The sequence below is a fragment of the Ursus maritimus genome, unplaced genomic scaffold (assembly GCF_017311325.1).
Source record: "Ursus maritimus isolate PB19 unplaced genomic scaffold, ASM1731132v1 scaffold_24, whole genome shotgun sequence".
Lineage (NCBI taxonomy): Eukaryota > Metazoa > Chordata > Mammalia > Carnivora > Ursidae > Ursus > Ursus maritimus.
The window spans coordinates 13,499,886-13,522,203 of NW_024424897.1; the positions used below are offsets into that span (position 1 = coordinate 13,499,886).

Here is a 22,318-nt window from a genome sequence, read left to right on the forward strand (position 1 = left end):
TTCCTCTCCCACTCCCCCTGCTTGTGTTCCTCTCTCGCTGGCTGTCTCTCTGTGTCAAAGAAAAAAGATCTTTAAAAAAAAAACCAATTTAACTCAATAGTGTTTAAATCTCTACTATGTAACAGAAATGATGGATACCAAGATAAACATGGTTCCCAATCTCATAGACAGAAAAAGACAGCAAGATGATGAGACTTCCCCAATCTTCAATTCTTTCAACATGGTAAATATTGAGGGACATTGCTTTACATCCACTCAGAAAGCAAGAACATTTCTCTACATGTCAGTGATTAAGATATAACCAGACCCCAGATCACTAGACTTGGAAACAACCAGCAGAGTAAGCATCACACGAGAGTATAATCCTCACCGTCCTGATGTTCGTGTCCACTATTTTCGGCAGCATCCGCAACCCCTGAGGACTTGCTAGAAATGAAAGTTCTTGGGCCCTACCCCAGACCTCCTGGATCAGAAACTCTGGGGGTGGGGCCCAACCACCTGTTGTAGCGTGTCCTGCCTGTGATTCTGACATGGGCTACATTGGAGAACCATGGGCACGGACTGTCACCAAACCCAGATCAGAAGAAACCAGGAGGAAAAAAGCCAAGCAGTTGGCTTTTGAAACATATGTGCACCATGTTTTCCCACCACTTAAAAAACAAGTTTATGGAGAGAACCTGATTTTGAAAGAATGAAAAACCTATGGCTTTTTGTTTTAAACAGCAAGATAATTGAAAAAAGAAGTGATCTTTACAAGTATGAGTTTATTCTTCAGGTTTTTACACACCCACAGATTAGTGCTTTTACTGTAGCTCTACCCAGGAGCCAAACAACACAAAATATGTACTTATATCACACATATAACACGTAGAAGATAGAAGGAAACAGTATGAATTTTAAAGTTTAGTTTTTCAGTGATTCAGTGAGCACATGGAAATTGAGGATAATTACAGAAATAGCTATTGAACTCTAAAATAAAAACAAAAATTATATAAAAGGGTAAAAAACGTTTCATTTAAAAAACAAAAACCAGTGGCTTATCACCTCTCTGCTAGTTAGTAACCTAATGAAAATGAAAAGGAGTCAAGTATTATCTTTTCCATATTTAAAACCAAGTGGTTCTTCCTTTTCACAAATAGCCAGCTCTAGGTCTGAAATGGAAGCCAGGATTTTGGGTTCTGAACATTGCAAATATTTTACTGCCCTGTGTTAATGGATTCTTATTTGTAACACTAAGAAATTTACGTTTGCTTGGAGGGGAAAAAAACAAGAACTGGATGAGCAGTTAAATCAAATGGGATTCAGTTCTTGGGACAGTTACAAATGGCACTAAATCAGAACACACACAGAGCTGAGTTTGAGGGCAAGCATGTTAAATAAAGACCAAAGAAGAGGACCATTTGCGATCTTTACAACAACCAAGCATTTGGCCAAATAGCCTAGGTTTGGCAAGTACAAGGGTAGTTAGTGAGTTAATGAGGAGCTAGATTCAAATTAGCTCCAACTTGATTTACAAATTAACAATATGAAGTGATTTCATTGTCTATCCTTTTCGTTTCGAAGAAAATTTAAACCATATTCCTACTGCTCGTGTGAACTTCTGATGTTCCTTGCCATATTTTTGGTTAGATTTTTAAAGATAAGTGGTAGCAGATGTTTATGTTATTAAGTGACCAATACATTAAATTTCCAAAGAAGAGAATTAGATTTAATACTAGGTTATTACTCACAATGACTCAGCATAAATAGCGGAGATCCCACAATTGTCCCCAGCCCTGGGATCATGGAGTAGGACAATTTAGTGACCACTAAGTGAAAATTATGAAAAATGCTATTTCCAGAATGTCTTTTTCCCCCACTCCTTTCAATTGAATTTTTAAAAGTAGACCTCATACTTTCTTTGTTTAAACATCATTTTAAATAAGCTTCTAACACTGTTTCATTCTTCAGTTTTCCCTGAAATAAATCAAATTTTTAAAAACTTCCAAAATTTGCTATTAATTGATTTCAGATGTTTCTTTTGACAGTAAAACTACTTTTCTGTAAAAAAAAAAAAAAAAAAACAAAGTCAATACTATGCCATTTGCTAAGAGGGTGGCTGAGTCTTTGTTGTTGTTGCTATTTTTTAAAGCATTTTAGGTTGTACCCAGTGTTCACATAATGGAACTAAAGTTCCTATAGGGACATAATGAATGTGGAACACTAATGATGTAATTAGACCTTTAAGTGAAAGCCACAAAGGAATCTTATAAAAATGACTGTGTGTGTTAAACTACGTCAACATTATGTCACTTGATTTTGTTCAACTGCTCAAGTTGGGGAATGGGAATGAAAATCGTCAAGCTCCTGTGATTGAAGCCAGCTTGACTCACGGGGGAAAAATGATGTCTATGTGAAGTCTTCAGCCTACCAGAGCACGCTATATACACTCAGTCTAGATAGAGGCCTCCTCCACAATACTGCAATACAAATTCTTCACAAATCACAACTCTATCCCAAATGTTCTTATATGTCCTATGCTGTTTCCTAAATTCTACCAAATAACTGATAGCTCTACAACAGAATTTCTTTTATTTAAAAAATACTTAAATCACTATCCCACAAAATGTTCAGAAACATAGGTAACCATAGAAAGTCAATGTGCATATACTGCTTTTATTATTATAATTATGGTAATTGTTAGCTGAATGAAAACAAATAATAGCTAAAAAGTTTTCAAATGATAGAAAAACACATTTGGGTAAGTTATGACACAATTTTTTGAGTACGTAGACAATAGAAATGTTTTGTGGGTTTTTTTTTTGCACCAATTGCAAATGCAAAGTTAACGATAAAATCAGGGAACTGAGAGGTCGAAAGGGGCCTTAAACATATTCACTATCTCTTAAATTTTAGACAAAGGAGCTGAGAATAGAAAGAAAAAAAAAAAACCCCAACATATACACCATAACAGTCTTTTTTTTTTTTTTTTTTAATGACTTCCAATTTTAGTTCTTCTCTAAAAGCATTAGGGGCGTTGAGACCCTTATTGTAGATTATGTATCATCTCCTCTTTGGCTATGAGGTGTGTGGTTTTGTTAACTAGAGACATCAGTGAGTTCAGTTTCTGAGACCAGTCATTTAATAAATTATTTGGATCCTTGGGTCTCTGGAAGTTGATAATTCCTGCCAACCTGTCTACTTTAGCAAAGATGGTCTTGTTAACTACTAGATTCGAAAGAAAAGCTTCTGACTCCTGCAAGAGAGAAAGACAAATTGGATTAAGACAGGATAATTACAGACAATAAATAAAATTTAAGGAAAGCATTTTCTAAACTCTTTACCTAAGAATATGCAGCTAAAATTCCCTAGTCATAGTTAGCAACTGTTGACATACTTATTTTACTATGAGTCCAGGAATGAAGAGACTCCCAGTCTACCCAGAATCAGGGTGGAGTTTGCATCAGCCTCCCGGCAAACTCAACACTGCCGGTACTGCAGCCAGCCGGCCAGCCTGCTGCCAACAGCAACCTGGTCCACTCTTGGTCTACAATGTTTCCCCCTAACCATTAGACAGATAATTTGTTTCCAGAAATGCTGGGTTACAATGCATGCTCTGCCACTGGAGACTACGTGGCCAAGGACAAGATACTTTACTTCTAAGGACTCTGGTACCCTTGTCCAGAAATGTGAGGAGCTAATGAGCCAACCAAGGATCAAAACCTTCCACCTCTAACATCCGTGATCCTTCGTTTTTAGCTAAACTGAAAAACTCTGGTGACCGAAACAGCTTCTGGATCACTCCACTTGACCCCTGCCTCTGTGGTGGTGTACATGTCACCAACAGGAACCCATACCTGAACACAGCGCTCCTCTAACGTGACCTGGGACCTCTCTCTGCAAGGGAAGTACAGTCAAGTCTCCCTCACATTTTCTATCATTCATTTCTGGGAACCCAGACACATTCATTATAGAAATATAAACCCTGGACTGCAGATGAATCGATGTAAAACTACCACATAGAAGTGAAAAATTTTAACTAGGACACAATATTAATGTGACTATAAACTTGATATTTAAGCTATTTTTTGGTATTCAAGATAGCCTGGAGACACTAAACTTAAAATTAAATAATAAAACAAAATTGATTTTCTCATTCAATTTTTACAAGTCAGTTGATATTCAAAATGACTGGCTACAAACAACTCAAACTACTTACATCGACAGACAGATCGAGAAGCTGAGCCATCCTCTTCATTGTTATCCTTGTGTAATACTTGGCCATTATTCTGATATTCTGGGGAAGACAGAGGCATGAAGGACACACAACAGTCATCAGTAAGGCTAAAATCCCATTTGTTTTCATAATCAAATAGGTCTATTTTATTTTATTTTCTTCATATGCAAATAGGTTTAGTTAAAATGTCAGATTCAAACATTTCTCTATAGCCCAGCACTGGAATGAAGCTGGTTCTAAATTTCAGTAACGAAGCAAAATTTAGATATTTTGGTGTCTGCAGTTATTTGTAAGTTGTTGTGAATACTCTCCACAACTCTTTTCAAATATATATAGTCAAGGGAGCCTGAGTGGCTCAGTTAAGCATCTGCCTTCAGCTCAGGTCCTGATCCCAGGGGTGTGGGATCGAGCTCCACATCGGGTTCCTTGCTCAGTGGGGAGTCTGCTTCTCCCTCTGCTCCTCTCCCCAACTCGTTCTCTCTCTCTCAGATAAACAGAATCTTAGGGAAAAAAAGATATATAGTCAAAGCTAGGCTTATCTTAACTAAAATAGTAGTTAAAAACTGTAACTGTACTGGGACGCCTGGGTGGCTCAGTGGGTTAAGCATGGGCCTTTAGCTCAGGTCATGATCTCAGGGTCCTCAGGCTCCCTGCTCAGCGGCGAGTCTGCTTCTCCTCCCCCCCTGCCCCTGTCCCGTTTGTGCATGCTCACTCTAATAAATAAATAAATAAAATCTTAAAAAGAAAAACAAAACCCTGTAACTGTACTAAAAGTTTTTTGCTAAATGGAAGAATCTAAAGTTAAACTTTAGTAATTATGACACAAATGTTTAAAAGGCTCAGATTCAAAAAAATGATTCAGAGTATCTTAAAACACATTATCATCATTATAACTACTTAAAGGTAACCTGAAATTAAATTTCCTAATTTTCACTGGAAACTGTTCCCTTTATTATTCTTTTTTATTTTTTATTTTATTTTATTTTTAAAGATTTTATTTATTTGACACAGAGACAGCCAGCGAGAGAGGGAGAGGGAACACAAGCAGGGAGAGTGGGAGAGGGCGAAGCAGGCTCCCAGCGTAGGAGCCTGATGTGGGGCTCGATCCCAGAACGCCGGGATCACGCCCCGAGCCAAAGGCAGAGGCTTAACGACTGAGCCACCCAGGCGCCCCTATTTTATTTTTAAAGATTTTATTTATTTGACAGAGAGAGACAGCCAGTGAGAGAGGGAACACAAGCAGGGGGAGTGGGAGAAGAAGCAGCAGGCTCCCAGTGGAGGAGCCTGATGTGGGGCTTGATCCCAGAATGCTAGGATCACGCCCTGAGCTGAAGGCAGATGCTTAACGACTGAGCCACCCAGGCACCCCTATTATTCTTTTAAAAAAATAATTTATTAATTTATTTAGAGAAAGAGAGTGTGGAGAGGGGTAGGGTGGAAGGAGAGGTAAAGAGAATTTCAGTCAGACTCCCTGTTGAGCTTGGAGCCCAAAGTGGGGCTGGATTCCACGACCCTGCAATCGTGACCCGAACCAAAATCAAGAGTGGGACACTTAACTGACTGAGCCACGTTCCTCCCTTTATTCTTCTCTACGTTATTAACAAAACAACAGCATTCACAGGACAAATGGGGAACAGTGGGGAGAGCAAATGAACTGATCTTTGAAGAAGCTGTCCTTCCTCGCGTCTCTATTGGGTCCTTGGCAACACCAACTTCTTAGGAAGAAGGACAATCATTCTAGACCCCCCTTTCCTTCATCCCTTAAGTGTAATCAGGGACCAAATTCAATTGATTTTCTTTCTTAAAATAATTCCACCCCATCCATTCTTCAATCCCTCAGCTACAGACTTGGCGGAAGCCCACAAGGGGCCTTCACCTAGTCTTAGTTCTATTCCTGTCTCTCCCCAAAATCCATTCTCCACACTTACTGCCAGAGGGGTCTTTGTAAGATACAAGCCTGGTCACTGTCCTCTCAGGTCAAAGTTTCCTCTACTGCAATATATAAACTTTGTTAAGTTCCAGACCCTTTCCGTATCTCCGACTTTCTTCCTCACTGAGCCCTGTTCTTGCAGGTGCTTACGTCCCCTGCTGGTGCGTCTCCAAGTCGCCGCTCAGAGTATCGCATTTGCCTGCTCACCAGGTACTCTTCTTACAAATCTTACCTCCTGTGTCAATTCCTGCAGATCTAGCCTGACCTTTCTTTCTTTTTTAAGATTTTATTTTTAAGTAGTCTCCACACCCAACATAGGGCTTGGACTCACGACCCCAAGATCAAGAGTCACATGCTCCAACTGGGCCAGCCAGGCAACCCCTTTCAGGTAGAACCAATCACTCTCTACTTATGCTCCACTCCATTTGATAGCTATTTGTGCCTAGTATCTTGGATACTTTTATTTATAAATGCACCTTTCCTAGGACTTCTTTTTAAGCTGTCTGATGGCAGGGACCATGTCTTACTTTCCCACGTGTCCCGGCAACTTTGTGCAGTATCTGGCACATAGAAGGCTCACAATAAATGTTTGTTATGCGAATGCATGCTGAGATAATTCAACTTATAGTGACGCCAAGAAGATCAAAGATCAAGTTTAAGACTTGTTACCCATTCCCAAAACTACTAAGCGAGTATCCGAAAGAAATCCTTTCACCCACAACCATCCCCCGCATTCTTAAGAAATTCCTTCTGGTTTATAGGCTATAAAATTTTGGATTTTTTTTTAAGATGTTATTTTTAAGTAATCTCTATATCCAATGTGAGGCTCAAACTTACAACCCCAAGATCAAGAGTCACATGATTTACTGACTCAGCCAGCTAGGTGTCCCTAAAATTTTGGATTCTTGAGAAGTCCCCTCAAAATAAGCATGCTAAAATACAGGGGTTTTTTTTTTGTTTGTTTGTTTTCCTGAAAAGCAAGAGGGAGGAGATAAATTCTGATGTGGTTTTGGAAATATACAATAAACATTCAACAACAAATTTACATCACTACATTGGGCATAGCAAAAAAAAAACCCCAAAAAACAAAAACCCAAAAGCAAAGAATTAAAGACATAACCTTGAAAAAAAAAACCATCTATCAAACTTGAAAAATAAAAGTTTATGCTTAAATTTGCCAAAGTTTACTTTCAGACTGGCATCTCTACCATGCCAGATTCTTACATGTTCAACAACTCTGTTCTTCAAGTCTTTCCACCTTCTTTCACCTTCCTCTGTAGAACCAAAAACATCAGTTGCCGGACTCTCAAGAGACCCTTTTCTTAATTCCATTCCATAGTCTTCGACAAGTGTGGACCAACGCATCAGCTCCATTGTGGTAAAAAGCTTTAAAAGATCCCTGTAAATTGTATAAAACTTAATATTCCAAATCTGTAAAAATTAAGTTTCATGTACTATAACAGCAAATGTTTAAATACCGACAAAGACTGTAAACATTTTTATTTGTAGAACAAAACATAAGTTGATTATTATTTATTTTACCTACTTCACTACCATTTTTTCCACAATAAATCTGAATGGAGCATTCCCCCTACTTAACATCCTGCTTCCTCCTGCAATATATTTGCCAGTCTCGGGAAAAATTAATGCAAACTTACCAATGAGACACATAAAAGAAAAACAGCTTTTAACAGATAAAAGCCCACTGTCCTCAGGTAGCGTATGTCTGTTTTATATAGCACGTACTTCTGAAAATCACAAAGCCCCAAACTACTAACACTAAACTTTAGCAAATGGTTAATTAACCAAAAGCTGCTAAGTGAGCTTGAAATGCAACTTCTATTTGATAAGTGGTTTATTTGTTTATTTTTTGAAGTAGGCTCCACACCCAGCGTGGAGCCCAACGTGAGGCCCAAACTCACAACCCCAAGATCAAGACCTGAGCTGAGACCAAGAGTCGGATGCTTAACTGACTGAGCCACCCAGGGACCCCTTGGTAAGTGGTTTAGAATGAAGTGTGTTACAGCCTCATTAATTTCTAATGCAGTGTGAAAAAACATTTCACTATTTTATAAACTCTAATTTTATTCACCAATACAATCTGTCAGCAACCAAATGAAGCAGGTGTACACTTAGGTTAACCAATTTTCTTTCAAAATGGTGTTTCTGCTGACATTACTACACTAGCTATAAAAGTACTTACTTGTATTTAGGAATTTCTTCTAACTTCTTGTCACCACTTATTCGGTGAACCAAATCTGACTGTTCATTGTCAAAAGGAGCCAAGATCACATACAGGACAACACTTTTCAGAGCCTAAAAATGTATAACATGATGAATTATAAACAAGCTTAGAAACAAAGCAGAAACTCAGGCAGGAACTACAAAATCATGGGAGAATTGTCTACATTCATGTTTGATATTATTCTCAAAGTCTTAGGGAATAAACATCCTACCAAGCTACCCTTAACAATGGCTTCCTGTCATATTTAGTTTCTTGAAACAATTACACTAAATCTTTGCTAATTTGAATTACTACCTGGGCTGGCATTTTTTGGCGTCAGATGTGTAAAGAAAAAGTTCTTATAACACATTAGCAGCACAAACGTGGAATATACATATAAACTATTTGAAACAGTTTTGTGAAATAATTTTCCAAAGTAATGCTAGGTCTTTTACCTACAACCTCTGCTAGCAAGTGACCTGCTATACATATTTTAAAGTAATCTCTACACCCCACATGGTGCTTAAAAACTCATGACCCCAAGGGTCGAGTGTTGCATGCTCTACCGACTGAGCCAGCCAGGCGCTCCTGCTATACATGTTTAATTTTATTTTTTTAAAGTTTATTTTTGGAGGGCGCCTGGGTGGCTCAGTCAGTTAAACATCTGCCTTCGGCTCAGGTCATGACCCCAGGGTTCTGGGATCGAGCCCCGCATCGGGCTCCCTGCTCAGCAGGGTGTCTGCTTCTCCCTTGGTCCCTCACCCTGCTCATATTCTCTCTCAGATACATAAAATCTTTAAAAAAAATATATCTATATAAAAAGATTTTTTTTAAATTAATTTATTTGACAGAGAGTGAGCACAAGCAGGGGGAGCAGCAGACGGAGAGGGAGGAGCAGGGTCCTCACTGACCAAGAAGCCTGACACAGGGCTCGATCCCAGGCCCCCGAATCATGACCTAAGCCAAAGAGAGATGCTTAACCGACTGAGCCACCCAGGCATCCCCCCCCTTTTTTTAAAAAAGATTTTATCTATTTATTTATTCATTTATTTAGAGCATGCCCACGTGCACATGCACGAGCACAAGAATGAGGGAAACAGGGAGAGCAAGAATCTCAAGCAGATCCCAAGCTGAGTGCAGAGCCTGATGTGGGGCTTGATCTCACGACCCTGAAATCATGACCTGAGCCAAAATCCAGGGTAGGATGCTTAACCGACTGAGCTACCCAGGTGCCCCCCGCCATACATATTTTAAACAGTAAGGCTACATTCTTCGAAAGTGATAAATAATTCAGAATATTGGCACAATTCATTTCAATCAGTAAAGATAAACTGAATAATCAACACACTGAATAGAAATCAGCACCACACAACTGCATATAATCATTTCAAAATAAAAAATGCAAATTCTTCCTAGTAGGTATCAATGTCAAGCATAAGAATATATTCTCACCTGTTGCCACTTTTCACTTTCTGCCTGTATACAGGGAGTATCGTATATTGCTCTGTAGTGCTTACAAATAGACAAATAGGATCCCTCATGTTGATCCAGCTGAATCATTAAGTTATAATATTTCAACTTTAATTTCTGAAAAAGAGTTGATAAAATAAATTGGGGCCTATGGGTTTTTTCCAAACACCTGTAAAGTAAACTTGCAGTAAGAGACATGCTTACCTCTGTATTTTCTTCCTGGAAAAATTTGGTGTTAATTTTCTTGCTGATGATTTGTGTCCGAATGTAATCCTTCACAGCTAGGCAGAGCCTCATTTGCTCCAAAATAAACTCCACTCTCTCCTTCTTCTCCATTGACCCATAGGTTTCCACCTAGCAAAGTAAGACCCCAAATAAGTTTCTATTCGGTAATTTCTAAAAACTGCAAGATTAAATGTTTGAAAATATTCACACTTGTCAAATAATAAGAACCTTGCACACTGGAGAGCGCTGATGATGATATAAAAAGCTAGTTTTCTCCAGGAAATTACAATTAAAAAAAATTATATAGGAAAATGGATATTTTTTCTTCTGGCATAAACAGTTCTGTGAATTTTAACATATGTATAGACTTGTGTAATCACAATCAAGATACAGAACAGTTCTATCACCCCCAAACTCCCCCATTTATAGTAACATACTTCCCCCACTCAGAATGATCTGTTCTCCATCACTACAGATGTCTTTTCAAGAATGTCAAACACAGAACGCAATCTCTTGAGACTATCTTTGTTCACTCAGCATAATGCTTTGAATACTAAGATTCATTTAAATTGTTGTGCATATCAATAGTTCATTCATTTTTTAAAAAGATTTTATTTATTTGAGAGAGAGAGAGAGAGAAATAGAAAGAGCAAAAGCCGGAGAGACAGGCAGAGGGAGAAGGAGAAGCAGACTCCCCATTGAGCCGGGACCCCGATGCGGGGTGCGACCCCAGGACCCTGGGATCATGACACAAGCAGGAGGCAGACGCTTAATTGACTGAGCCACCAGGCGCCCCAGAAATTACAATTCTAAACACAAAAAAGATACCACTCACAGGCTTTCTATTTACAGAACAAAAAATTATAGAAAAAAAGAGGTGCTAGCCTTTTTAAAATTCAGGTAACGAGCCTGATATGACTTCTAACGGATGTAGAATGTAGAGTTACAGTAAATATACAACAGATACAATATAGAAAATCAATTATGTCAAATACTATGAAAAACAATTTAATATTTGCATACACATACTGCAAATGAATTTATAAAATGTAGAATGGCAAAGTGAAATGAAGTAAGGCTATTTCATTCTTATTATTATTAGGTCTAAAAAAGGTTTTGATTTCATGGTCTTCTTTGTAATTTTTTGTTAAGGAAAATAAAAACTTATACAATAAGCCATCAATGTTTCATTTATGTATCTTCACCCACTCTCCATGTGTTAATTACTTTGAAGCAAATTTCAGACAACATATCTGTATTTCAGTATGTGTCTCTATCTAAAAATTCCTTGTATCACCAAATATCTAGTCAGTTCCCAATATCTATCTCATTTATTTTAATTAAGTCAGAATCCAAATAAGGCTCATGCTTTGCAATCATCAGATATGTTTCTTTCTTTTTTTTTTTTTAATGATTTTTTTATTATATTATGTTAGTCACCATACAGTACATCCCCGGTTTCCGATGTAAGGCTCGATGATTCATTAGTTGCGTATAACACCCAGTGCACCATGCAATACGTGCCCTCCTTACTACCCATCACTGGTCTATCCCATTCCCCCACCCCCCCTCCCCTCAGATATGTTTCTTATGGCTCTTTATTCCTTGCCATTTATTCCTTTGCCATTTACTGACAAAATCAAGCCAATCATCCTACAGTTTCCTAGAGTCTAAATTACGCTGATTGCATCCTTGTGGTATCATTTAATAGGCTCCTCTGTCCCTAGTATATCCTGTAAACTGGTAGTTAAACCAGAAGCTTTATATAATTGAGGTGAATTTTTTTTGGTAAGAATATTTCAGAGGATGTTGAATCATGAGGCACACGATCCTCCTGGTTGAAAACAGAGTTTGAAGGCAAAGCTATGGAGACAGTAGAAATATCCGTGGTTGCTGGGGTTGGGATGGGGAGGAAGAGGAATACGCAGACCACAGAGAATTTTTAGGGCAGTGAAACTTTTTACATGATACTACACTGATGACCGCAGGTCATTAAACGTTTGTCAAACCTGCAGAACATACAACACCGAGCGTGAACTTTAATGCAAAATACAGACTTTGGGTGATCACACGTCGACGTAGGTTCATCAACTGTAACTAATGTACCACTCCGGTGGGAGATGCCGGTAGGAGGGGAAATTGTGCATGTGTGCGCCTGTTGCAGGGGGAGGGCATCAGGGGGCATATGGGGACTCTGCACTTGCCACTCAACTTTGTTGTGAACCTAAAACTGCTCTAAAAAATAAAGTCTTTTAATAAAAAAGAAGAAAAGGAGTCTGAAGCCAAACAGAACTAGTAGGAATTTGAACTCCACCACTTCTTGGCAATGACTTTAGGCACATTACTTTGAGTTTCAGTTTCCTTGGCAGAAAAATGGGGATAAAAATAGTGTTGTATATGAACACTGAAGAAGATAAAATGTGTAGAGAACACAGGACATGTTTTAAAAAAAAACCAACAAAGACAATGCATAGCACACAGGATCCTCTGTGTTATTTTTTCCCTTCCTTTAAGCTAAACTAGCACATGACGGAAAAATCCAAATAAGAAATTTAACTTAATGCGGGAACCTTGATGGGCCAAAATTACAAGGAAAATTTTGAGAGAATGAGTCTATGGCTTTACTCAGATTTCTTAGTACGTTGCTGTCTCATTTTAAGATCTCTCTTAAAAATGTGTCCTGAAACATGGCAAATTATGAGGCAATTTTTCTTTGTTAGAACAATTTAGCCTAGAAATTGACCATCAATCAAATATTCATTTAGAATGAGGTTAATGATTAACAGCAACTCCCTCAGGCATGCATAGTACATGAATTACTAGTTTTATTTGAGTTCTAAAGAGAATGAAAATTTTCAAATAGCACAAAATCAAGACTAATGCATTGATTCTAACTTTCCTTCAAAACTTTCTGAGCAGTTAAATTTAGTCAGGACCCTAATTACATAATTTTCAGGTACCTGAGTAACCTCCCTCTCCACTGCGCTCACTCTTAGTCTGGGTAGTTTTGAAAAAGTGATAAGGTGTCAAAGTAAGCTATTGCCACAAGAAATACTGCTGAATAAATATAAAGATTTTCACATTCTAAATACAACTCCTTACCTGTAACTCTTGTAAAATGGAGGCTGCCTCTTTCACGTCACCGTTTTGCTCTTTTATAGTTGCTAATGTTTTAGTCAGTCGAGCACGCTCAATTTCAACATAAATCTACAAATATGAGAAATTTATATTATCAAAATTCCCATAGAAATGTGTTAACATTTTAAAGACAGACTTGAACTATTACTCGAACTAAGCCTAACAGTATTTATCCTGCAGTGATTGTGCACTTTATCCTCCAAGCACAAATACAGCTGAGTGACATTTTACATTTCACAGTCACGTAATTTTTTTTAAAAAAATTATTCATTTGAGAGAGTGCATGTGCACACGCACACATGCTCGTGCATGCGTGCCCAGGGAGAAGGGGGCGAGAGAGAGAGAGAATCTAGAGCAGACTCCCCGCTGAATGTGCAGCCTGACTCAGGGCTTGATCTCACCACCCTGAGATCACAACCTGAGCCAAAAACAAGAGCTGGACACTTAACCAACTGAGCCACCGAGGCGCCCCACAATCACATAATTTTTAAGAAAAAGTCTCTATGAAACATTATGCATATTTTGTAGCTTTGCTTCAAGAACCTAAATATGAAATCATTGTGTTTAATGAGTAACAGAACCATAAGCTACATTGAATAGTACAGAAAACAGAACAGAGCCTTTAAAAGAATTATTTGAGGGGCGCCTGGCTGGCTCAATTGGTAGAGCATGTGACTCTTGACCTTGGGGTCATGAGTTCAAGTCCCACATTGGGTACAGAGCTTATTAAAAAAATAATAACAATAAAGTAAAACTATTTGACCTTGTAAAAGTTACTAGCATTTTTTGCAGTTATTAAGTAATATTAGTGGATTTATAATTTCCAGCAAATTAAACATCAAAAATATAACTACAGCCTAATGGAGTCTAGGGAACTAATTTTCATGCTCAGGCTTCCTTATCCCTTTAGCCTTTGTTCTGCAGCAACCCCCTTCCCTACTCCACCCCCAAAAACCTCAATCTCCAAGAAAAACAAACTATTTTCATTTTCCTAAATGTTCCATGTGTTTCTTTTCTTTTTTTAAGGATTTATTTTAGAAAGAAAGAGACCGTGGGCACAAGCGGGGGGAGGGACAAAAGGAGGAAGAGAATCTCAAGCAGACTCCCTGCTCAGCGGGGAGCCCAACACGGGGCTCGATCTCATGACCCTGAGATTATGACCTGAGCCAAAATCAACAGTCAAAACACAGCCCAGTGACTGTTTTTATGATGGATCTCTTTGAGGTGGTAAAGAACAGTGTCATATTCATTCTGGATCTAGCACAACACGGGTGCTCCATAAACATGGCTGACTCAGTCACAACAGCGTAAGACTCTCGATCTCAGGGTTGCTGATTCAAGCCCGATGTTGGGTATAGAGATTACTTAAAAAAATAAAATCTTGGGGCACCTGGGTGGCTCGGTGCGGTGAGCGTCTGACTCTTGATTTCGGCTCAGGTCATGATCTCAGGGTCATGAGATTGAATCCCATGTTGAGCTCCACACTCGGTGGTGAGTCTGCTCGAGATTCTCTCTTCCTCCCCCCACCAACGCTCTCTCTAAAATAAATAAATCTTTAAAAACAAATAAAATCTTTTAAAAAGTTTTACTAAAGTGACAGTCAAGACCTAATAAGTTAATTATAAGCTAAGTTTTTATTCTCAGATCACAAAAATCAGTCCAGAAAAAATATATACTTACCTCAGTCACCATTTCATACTTGTCGTTTTTGGAGAAACGAAAAATTAGGAGGGAAAAAGGGATCGAAAGAAATACAAATGGATTCTGCCAAGACAGTGAAATCCTGAAAATTAAACCTACACTGTGAATACGCTATTACTTTTTTTTTTTTTAAGTAAGCTCTACATCCAACATGGGGCTCGAACTCAAACTCCAAGATCAAGAGTCACTTGCTCTACTAACTGAGCCAGTTAGGCACCCCAGTACTCTATTATTTTAAATAGTAGAGTGAAACCTTAGCTATCCCAAATATAGATTTCTCAAGCAGATCTAGGCTAGGGTGAAGAATTAGCTTTATCTTTGATTCATTATTACTACATGTAAATTTGGAGTAAGATCACTAATTCCTAGAAAAATTTGGCTATATTGAGACTGCCACTATTTAAATATATTCATTTAGGGGTGCCTGGCTGGCTCAGTCAGAAGAACATGCGATTCTTGATCTCCAGGTCATTAGTTTGAGACCCACGGTGGGTGCAGAGATTACGTAAAAGTAAAATCTTTAAAAAATATATATATAAATAAGTAAATACATTCATTTGTATATGGGAAGATACTAGAAGGACATGTACAAAGATAATGGTTGAATCAAGGTGACGACCTATTTTGTCATCTTAAAAAATATATACGTATCTATTAATATAATGTCTACATAAGAATCTCTGAATACAGAAAAGACAGGACTTTCCACTGTGAGTTATGCCAATGGAAAACTTACCTTTCCTTCTGTAACCATTCGTAGAGTATCAATTAATCGAAGTTTGATTGGAAGGTCTGTGATTTCCTCAACGTAAGTACAGCATTGCTGAACCATTTTTGCAACAGCCTAAAATAGTAAAAACCATGCATAAGTAAGAGTCATTCCTCATAGAATTTAAAAGGAAGTATTTCATCAATGGAAGAACTATGTTCAAATCTACTCTTACCAAACAATTATAGATACGGATATGCCTATTAAAAAACATAAGGAGTACCTGGCTGGCTCAGTTGGTAGAGCATGAAACTCTTGATCTCAGGGCTGTGAGTTCAAGCCCCACGCTGGTGTAGAGCTTGCTTTAAAATAAAAAATAATAATAATAATAAAAAATTCATGGCGTGCCTGAGTGGCTCAGTTGGTTAAGCCACTGCCTTCAGCTCAGGTTGTGATCCTAGGGTCCTGGGATTGAGCCCTACGTCAGGCTCCAGGGAGCCTGCTTCTCCCTCTGCCTCTCCTCCTGCTTGTGCTGTCAAATAAATAAATAAAATCTTAAAAAAAAAATTCAAAATGTCTCTGATAGGAGGCACCTGGGTGGCTCAGTCAGTTGAGCAGCTGCCTTCGGCTCAGGTCATGATACCAGGGTCCTGGGATTGAGCCCGGAATAGGGCTCCCTGCTCATTGGGGAGCCTGCTTCTGCCCCTCCCCCCTGCTCATGCTCTGTCTCCCTCTCTCTCTTAAATAAACAAAATCTTAAAAAAAAAAATGTCTCTGATAGCTAAGAAGTACTAAACACCTAGTAATAAATTCAAAAAGGTTAGGAAAACCTCAGATGAAAGACTTTACACCTCTCCACTACAAACCATGAACTTATTACACAAAAGGGGTGTTCAAGGATGTCTATTAGAAGGCTTCCTAGATGGGGTGCCTGGATGGCTCAATCGGTTAAGCGTCTGCCTTCAGCTCAGGTCATGATCTCAGGGTACTGGGACTGAGTCCCGCATTGCACCCCCTGACCAGCAGGGAGTCTGCTTCTGCTTCTTCATCTCTCTGCTTATATTCTCTCTCTGTCTCTCTCAAATAAATAAAATCTAAAAAAGGCTTCCTAACTGGCTTTTTCTGGAGCCAAAAAAAAGCATAGTAGTTGTAAAAGACGAAAGGGGGAAGAAAGAGAAGAGAAAAGCAGAGTTCAACGGTGGCTGGGAACACAATGAAGCCATAGTCAGCAGATACTGTGACTAAAGAAAAGAGTCAGTGGCAGAGGCAGAAGGTTAAGTAATTCCACCCCCTGGGTAGGGAGGAGAAACCATAGTCCTACCCATACTCCCCCCAATGAAATATGACATTGATGGTCACATGTCCTTTGCCCAGGTTCCTCAAAGATAATATAAATGGGTTGGACTACATTACCTCTAGCTCTAACATTCTGAACATTTTGGTAAATTTTGGTAAATATTTACATAGTAAATATTTTAAATTGTGTGGGCCACAGGGTGTCTCTGTGGCTAGTATTCAACTCTGCCTTTGTAACTACAAAGCTGCCAGATGATGTATAACAAATGGATGGCTATGTATAAAAACTTTATTTACGAAGCTGGCAGGTGGGATTTGGTCCATGGCCTGTATTTTGTAACCACTAATACAGATTCTTTTTTTTTTTTTTTTTAAAGATTTTACTTATTTATTTGACAGAGAGACAGCCAGCAAGAGAGGGAACATAAGCAGGGGGAGTGGGAGAGGGAGAAGCAGGCTTCCCAGTGGAGCAGGGGGCCCAATGCGGGGCTCGATCCCAGGCCTCCAGGATCACGCCCTGAGCCGAAGGCAGATGCTTAACAACTGAGCCACCCAGGCGCCCCTCTAATACAGATTCTAAACAGCATTATCAATTATCATAATCATTGAGAATAATAATTAGGATTCTGTAATCAAGAAAATGCCTATTTTGTTTAAGACGGCAGAAAAGTGAACAGAATACCTTCTGTCAATTATACATCAAGCTGAAAAAAAAAATCCCATGGTATAGCTTGCAAAGATTTTCTTGAAAAACAATATTCATGTAGCTCAGGTCGAACTTCTAATTACCTGAAAAATTGGCTGTTCAGACACAGGAGTTCCAGAAAGCGAAGGTTTTATTATAAAATATAACTCTTTCAATAAGTGCAAGGCTCTGGGACACCTTGCATCTCAAAAAATGATCCTTCTAACACTAATTATAACCATGATTTCTAGAAGGGCATACGACTTAGTAATTCTAAAAGCTGTGCAAAAACTACATTAACAGAAATCAGATGGGGTACAAGAAAAACAAAACAAAACAATTACATCAATATTCTAATGGTAAGTGAACATCCTTCTGTTCCCTGAAAAAATTACAAGTCATCAGGTAAGTCATAGTTGGAGTGAGGCTTACCCCCTGGGCTCAAGTGACAGACAGTGAATTAGAAACCATTAATTTTAAGCAATCTAGAAAAGGTTATTTTAAGAAAATCATTACTTTCTAAGTCTGGTAGAGCAAAAAGAAAAGTTTTAGGTAAAAAGTAATTACGGGGAAAGGAGAGGCACATTTTGAGTCCTTAAGCACTTTCCAGAGCTAAGAAGACCTATGTCACAGCAAAAAGAGAAGCCCCACCACAGTTGTGGTCATGCCATTAGCCAGCTGTGAGACTGGCTCAAACTCCTCTTTCTCCAGGAAGCCTCCCGACAAACCTAATCAAAACCCCCTCTTCCCCCTTTCATGTCTCCTAACGCCACTCACTATTCTTCTTTGTCACTCACTATATATTGCTGTGTGAGTCTGTAACTTTTAAGATTTTATTTATTTTTTAGAAAAAAAGAGAGAGAGAGCCAGAGAGTGAGCTGGGGGAGGAGCAGAGGGAGAGGGACAAGCAGACCCCGTGCTGAGTGCAGAGCCTGACGCAGGGCTCCATCCCACAACCCCGAGATTATGACCTGAGCCAAAATCCAAAGTCAATCTCTCAACCGACTGTGACACCGAGGTGCCCCTCTGTGTGTAACTTTTAAAAAAACAAATCACCTTGCTAAAGATGTACTACTATTACTTGTGATTTATCTCGTCTAGGAACTAGAAGTTACCTGGCACATTTCTTCACATTCTGAGAGTCTTACATACAAATGTCAGTTTTTCAATCAGAAAAGCCACAGAGTTAAACAGTCCCTTCTACTAGCTCTGAAATGTTATGACTCTATTAATAATCTGTATTTTTGGGTATGTGCTTTGAATGGCACTAGTACTACATAAAACACATATTTTTGTTTACTTTAACCCAGATTGCCTCAAGACAAATAAGCAGCCCTTTCCAATTGTCCTTAGAAAGCAAATCTCTTAGAAAATCAGAGGAAGACAATGGTTCATCTATGCCAGTCTCTCAGTCGACTCTATGATGGTCTCTCAAACCACAGAATTCAGCAGTAAAAGGCATATTTAAGTCAATTTCATTCATATATACTAGACTGCCTCAAATCTATATTAATTTTTTTTAGATCTTATTTTTAAGTAATCTCTACACCCAATGTGGGGCTCGAATTCACAACCCAGACATCTAGAGTCACATGCTCTACCAACTAAATGAGCCAGTCAGAAGCCCCTCTATGTTAATTCTTGACAACAAATTATATGCATGTAAACTTATCTAAAAAAAGAAGAAAACCAATTTGTTTTTTGCAAAAAAATAATTTTTTTTTTTTTTTTTTAAAGATTTTATTTATTTATGTGACAGAGAGACAGCCAGCGAGAGAGGGAACACAAGCAGGGGGAGTGGGAGAGGAAGAAGCAGGCTCACAGCGGAGGAGCCCGATGTGGGACTCGATCCCGGTACGCCGGGATCACGCCCTGAGCCGAAGGCAGACGCTTTAACGACTGCGCTACCCAGGCGCCCCTGCAAAAAAATAATTTAACCCACTCTAACACTAGGTTCACTCTAGCAGTAACCTAATTAATAAAACAAGAGATTTGAACAAGAACACCATGTTTCTGTTTTTGGTTCCACTACTACTATCCTGTTTTACAATGTTAATACATTTGAAAGCAAAAAATAAAAACCTGGAAACTACTCAGGGAACAGCATTTGAAAGATGAGATATAAATGACAAGTGGAATCTACTTGTACAGAGGATCATTTAAATATCTCAATCTCAAACAGAATGGGGCGCCTGGCTGGCTCAGTCAGTAGAGCATGTGACTCTTGACGTTGGGGTCATAGGTTTAAGCCCCATGTTGGGCACAGAGTTTACTAAAAAACAATAACAAAAACTCAAGCAAAAAACCAGGGAAAACAGTAAAGAAAATCTAGCTTCCCCAAAACACCAAATGAGAACATAATCTTTAAACAAAATTAGTCAAACTAATGTCTGAAAAATGGCCTCAAAATAAGTTAAATCTTAAATATTTAATAAAAGACATGACTAAGTAAGTTACGGATGATCAATTTGATGGATTATAACACAATCATTTAAAATAATAAACATGAGGAGGTGCCTAGGTGGCTCAGTCAGTTGTATGTCCAGCTCCTGATTCTGGCTCAGGTCGTGATCTCAGGGTTGAGATCCTCCAAGCTCTGCGCTCAGCGGGGATTCTGCTTGAGATTCTCTCTCTCTCCCTCTCCCACCCCTCACATGCTCCACCGTGTGTGCGCGCACATGTGCGTACTCTCTCTCAAATAAATCTTTTTTAAAAAATAAAAAAATAATAAACATTAAGACATGGAGCCACACGGAAACAGAACAAAGCTGCACCAACACTCAGCACAATTTTGTAAAAATATGCAAATATATAAAAACTAGAAGAAAACATAAAAACAGCTGACATAAAAATATGGACAGAATTTTTAAAAACTGTCTAGAATGTAATGCTGATTTAACAGTAAATTTAAAACAGATTCATAGAACGGTTTTCTAAAGTCCTTATTTAAATGCAAATGTAGTCATGAACTCACTTGTTTTAACTGACTCCGTCTTTTTGACAAAAGCATAATATTTTCATTAAGTAAATCCCATTCCTTAGCCTCATAGCACATCTTCACTACTGCAACTAAGATGCGGGATGTAGACACCATATCAGAAGCCTGTGAGAATGAAAATATACTGAAGTTAATGGAGCACTGTTAAGTGAAATTAATGATAATTGAGGTTTTCACTATAATCTACTCACAGTGCGGGTCTGTTTCTCCAAAGAGAGAAGGGTTTCAATGACTTCTTGAAGTCTTCCTTCCTAAAACAAAAGATAAAAATGAACCATGAAAACACTACCACCAACACAAAACCAAACAAACTAGTCTAAAATGAGATGTTTCTGACACAGAAAAGAAAAAAAAATCCATTTCAGAGGAAAAGCGCCACCCCCATTACCACTATTATTTTGGTTTTCTCCTCTTGGTAGTGCTTGCTTTTCCTGTGGACTCTTTAAGCCAGTGGTTCCCAAAGTGGGGCCCACAGCTGTTTTTAACAACTCAAAGTGCCTAGGAGAAACTGAATATAGACCAATGATTTAGGGGCGCCTGGGTGGCTCAGTCGTTAAGCGTCTGCCTTCGGCTCAGGGCGTGATCCCGGAGTCCTGGGATCGAGCCCTGCATCGGGCTCTTCTCCTGGGAGCCTGTTTCTTCCTATCCCACTCCCCCTGCTTGTGTTCCCTCTCTCACTGGCTGTCTCTCTCTCTGTCAAATAAATAAATAAAAATCTTAAAAAAAAAAAGAACAATGATTTAACACCTGAAAAAAAGTCAAGTCTTTGTTTTGGATTCTAACTGATCAAGTCAGTGTGGTAACCAGATTATCTTGTTTCGAACTGAGACTCTAAGTGGCACTTACACATACGTGTCTTTGAGGAATAAAAATGGGAAAAATGAATGATTTCTTTATGAAGTCACCATAACAAATACTTTAAAACATTGTTTTGAGGAAAAATAAAAAGGATATTTGGTGGTGAAAAGATAAGAAACCCTGGTTTAATTTTTCAATGACTTTTTTTTTTTAAAGTAAGCTCTATGCCCAGAGTGGGGCTTGAACTCACGACCCCGAGATCAAGAGTTGCATGCTCTGCCAAATGAGCCAGCCAGGGGCCCTTAATTCTTCAATGACTTTTAAAGTAAATTATAATTGTGCTTAAAGGAAATGAAGACCACCTGAGAATATCCATATATGCTATACCAAAGGTCATGCTTCTAAGCAGATACTGATCCAAATGGAATACCCCTTTTTGTCAACTGACAATATCCTGTATCTCTTATATACAAAAAATACTCTTCCTGGGGAGCACGTCAAGAAATGGGAATAACAAAATTCAAATGATATAAACTTAAGTGGTAATATATCAGGACTAAAATAAGCTATCCTATTAAGAACCACACATTGTGGGGTGCCTGGGTGGCTTAAGTCAGTTAAGCGTCTGCTTTTGGCTCAGGTCATGATCTTGGGGTCTTGGGATCATTTTCTTGCTCTTGGTCTCTCTCAACTAAGTAAGTAAACTCTAAAAAAGAAAAACAAAAACAAACAACAAAACCAAAACAAACCACATTGTGATAAAAACAAAACCAGCCCACAGCAAAAAAAAATTGCAAGTATTTAAGATACTGATATTCGTAACAGTGAATGAATTCGAAGTGATGGGGAGGGGGGCGCCTGGGTGGCTCAGTTGTTAAGCGTCTGCCTTCAGCTCAGGTCATGATCCCAGGGTCCTGGGATGCAGCCC

General features: G+C 38.7%; 1 protein-coding gene across 2 annotated transcripts in view; it reads right to left on the minus strand.

Annotated features, from left to right (window-relative positions):
* Positions 1-744: 744 nt before the first annotated feature.
* PSMD12 (proteasome 26S subunit, non-ATPase 12) overlaps positions 745-22,318 on the minus strand; it is a 28,528-nt gene continuing 6,954 nt past the window's right edge. For both annotated transcript variants that reach the window (XM_008693643.2, XM_040640375.1), the window contains 10 exons: positions 20,784-20,843; positions 20,569-20,697; positions 15,641-15,748; positions 13,168-13,272; positions 10,045-10,194; positions 9,823-9,957; positions 8,350-8,462; positions 7,371-7,545; positions 4,199-4,276; positions 745-3,235 (listed from right to left, as the gene is read on the minus strand). In XM_008693643.2, coding sequence (XP_008691865.1) covers positions 3,026-3,235; positions 4,199-4,276; positions 7,371-7,545; positions 8,350-8,462; positions 9,823-9,957; positions 10,045-10,194; positions 13,168-13,272; positions 15,641-15,748; positions 20,569-20,697; positions 20,784-20,843 — 1,263 coding nt within the window. In that variant the 3' untranslated portion in view covers positions 745-3,025. The remainder of the gene's footprint in view (positions 3,236-4,198; positions 4,277-7,370; positions 7,546-8,349; positions 8,463-9,822; positions 9,958-10,044; positions 10,195-13,167; positions 13,273-15,640; positions 15,749-20,568; positions 20,698-20,783; positions 20,844-22,318) is intronic.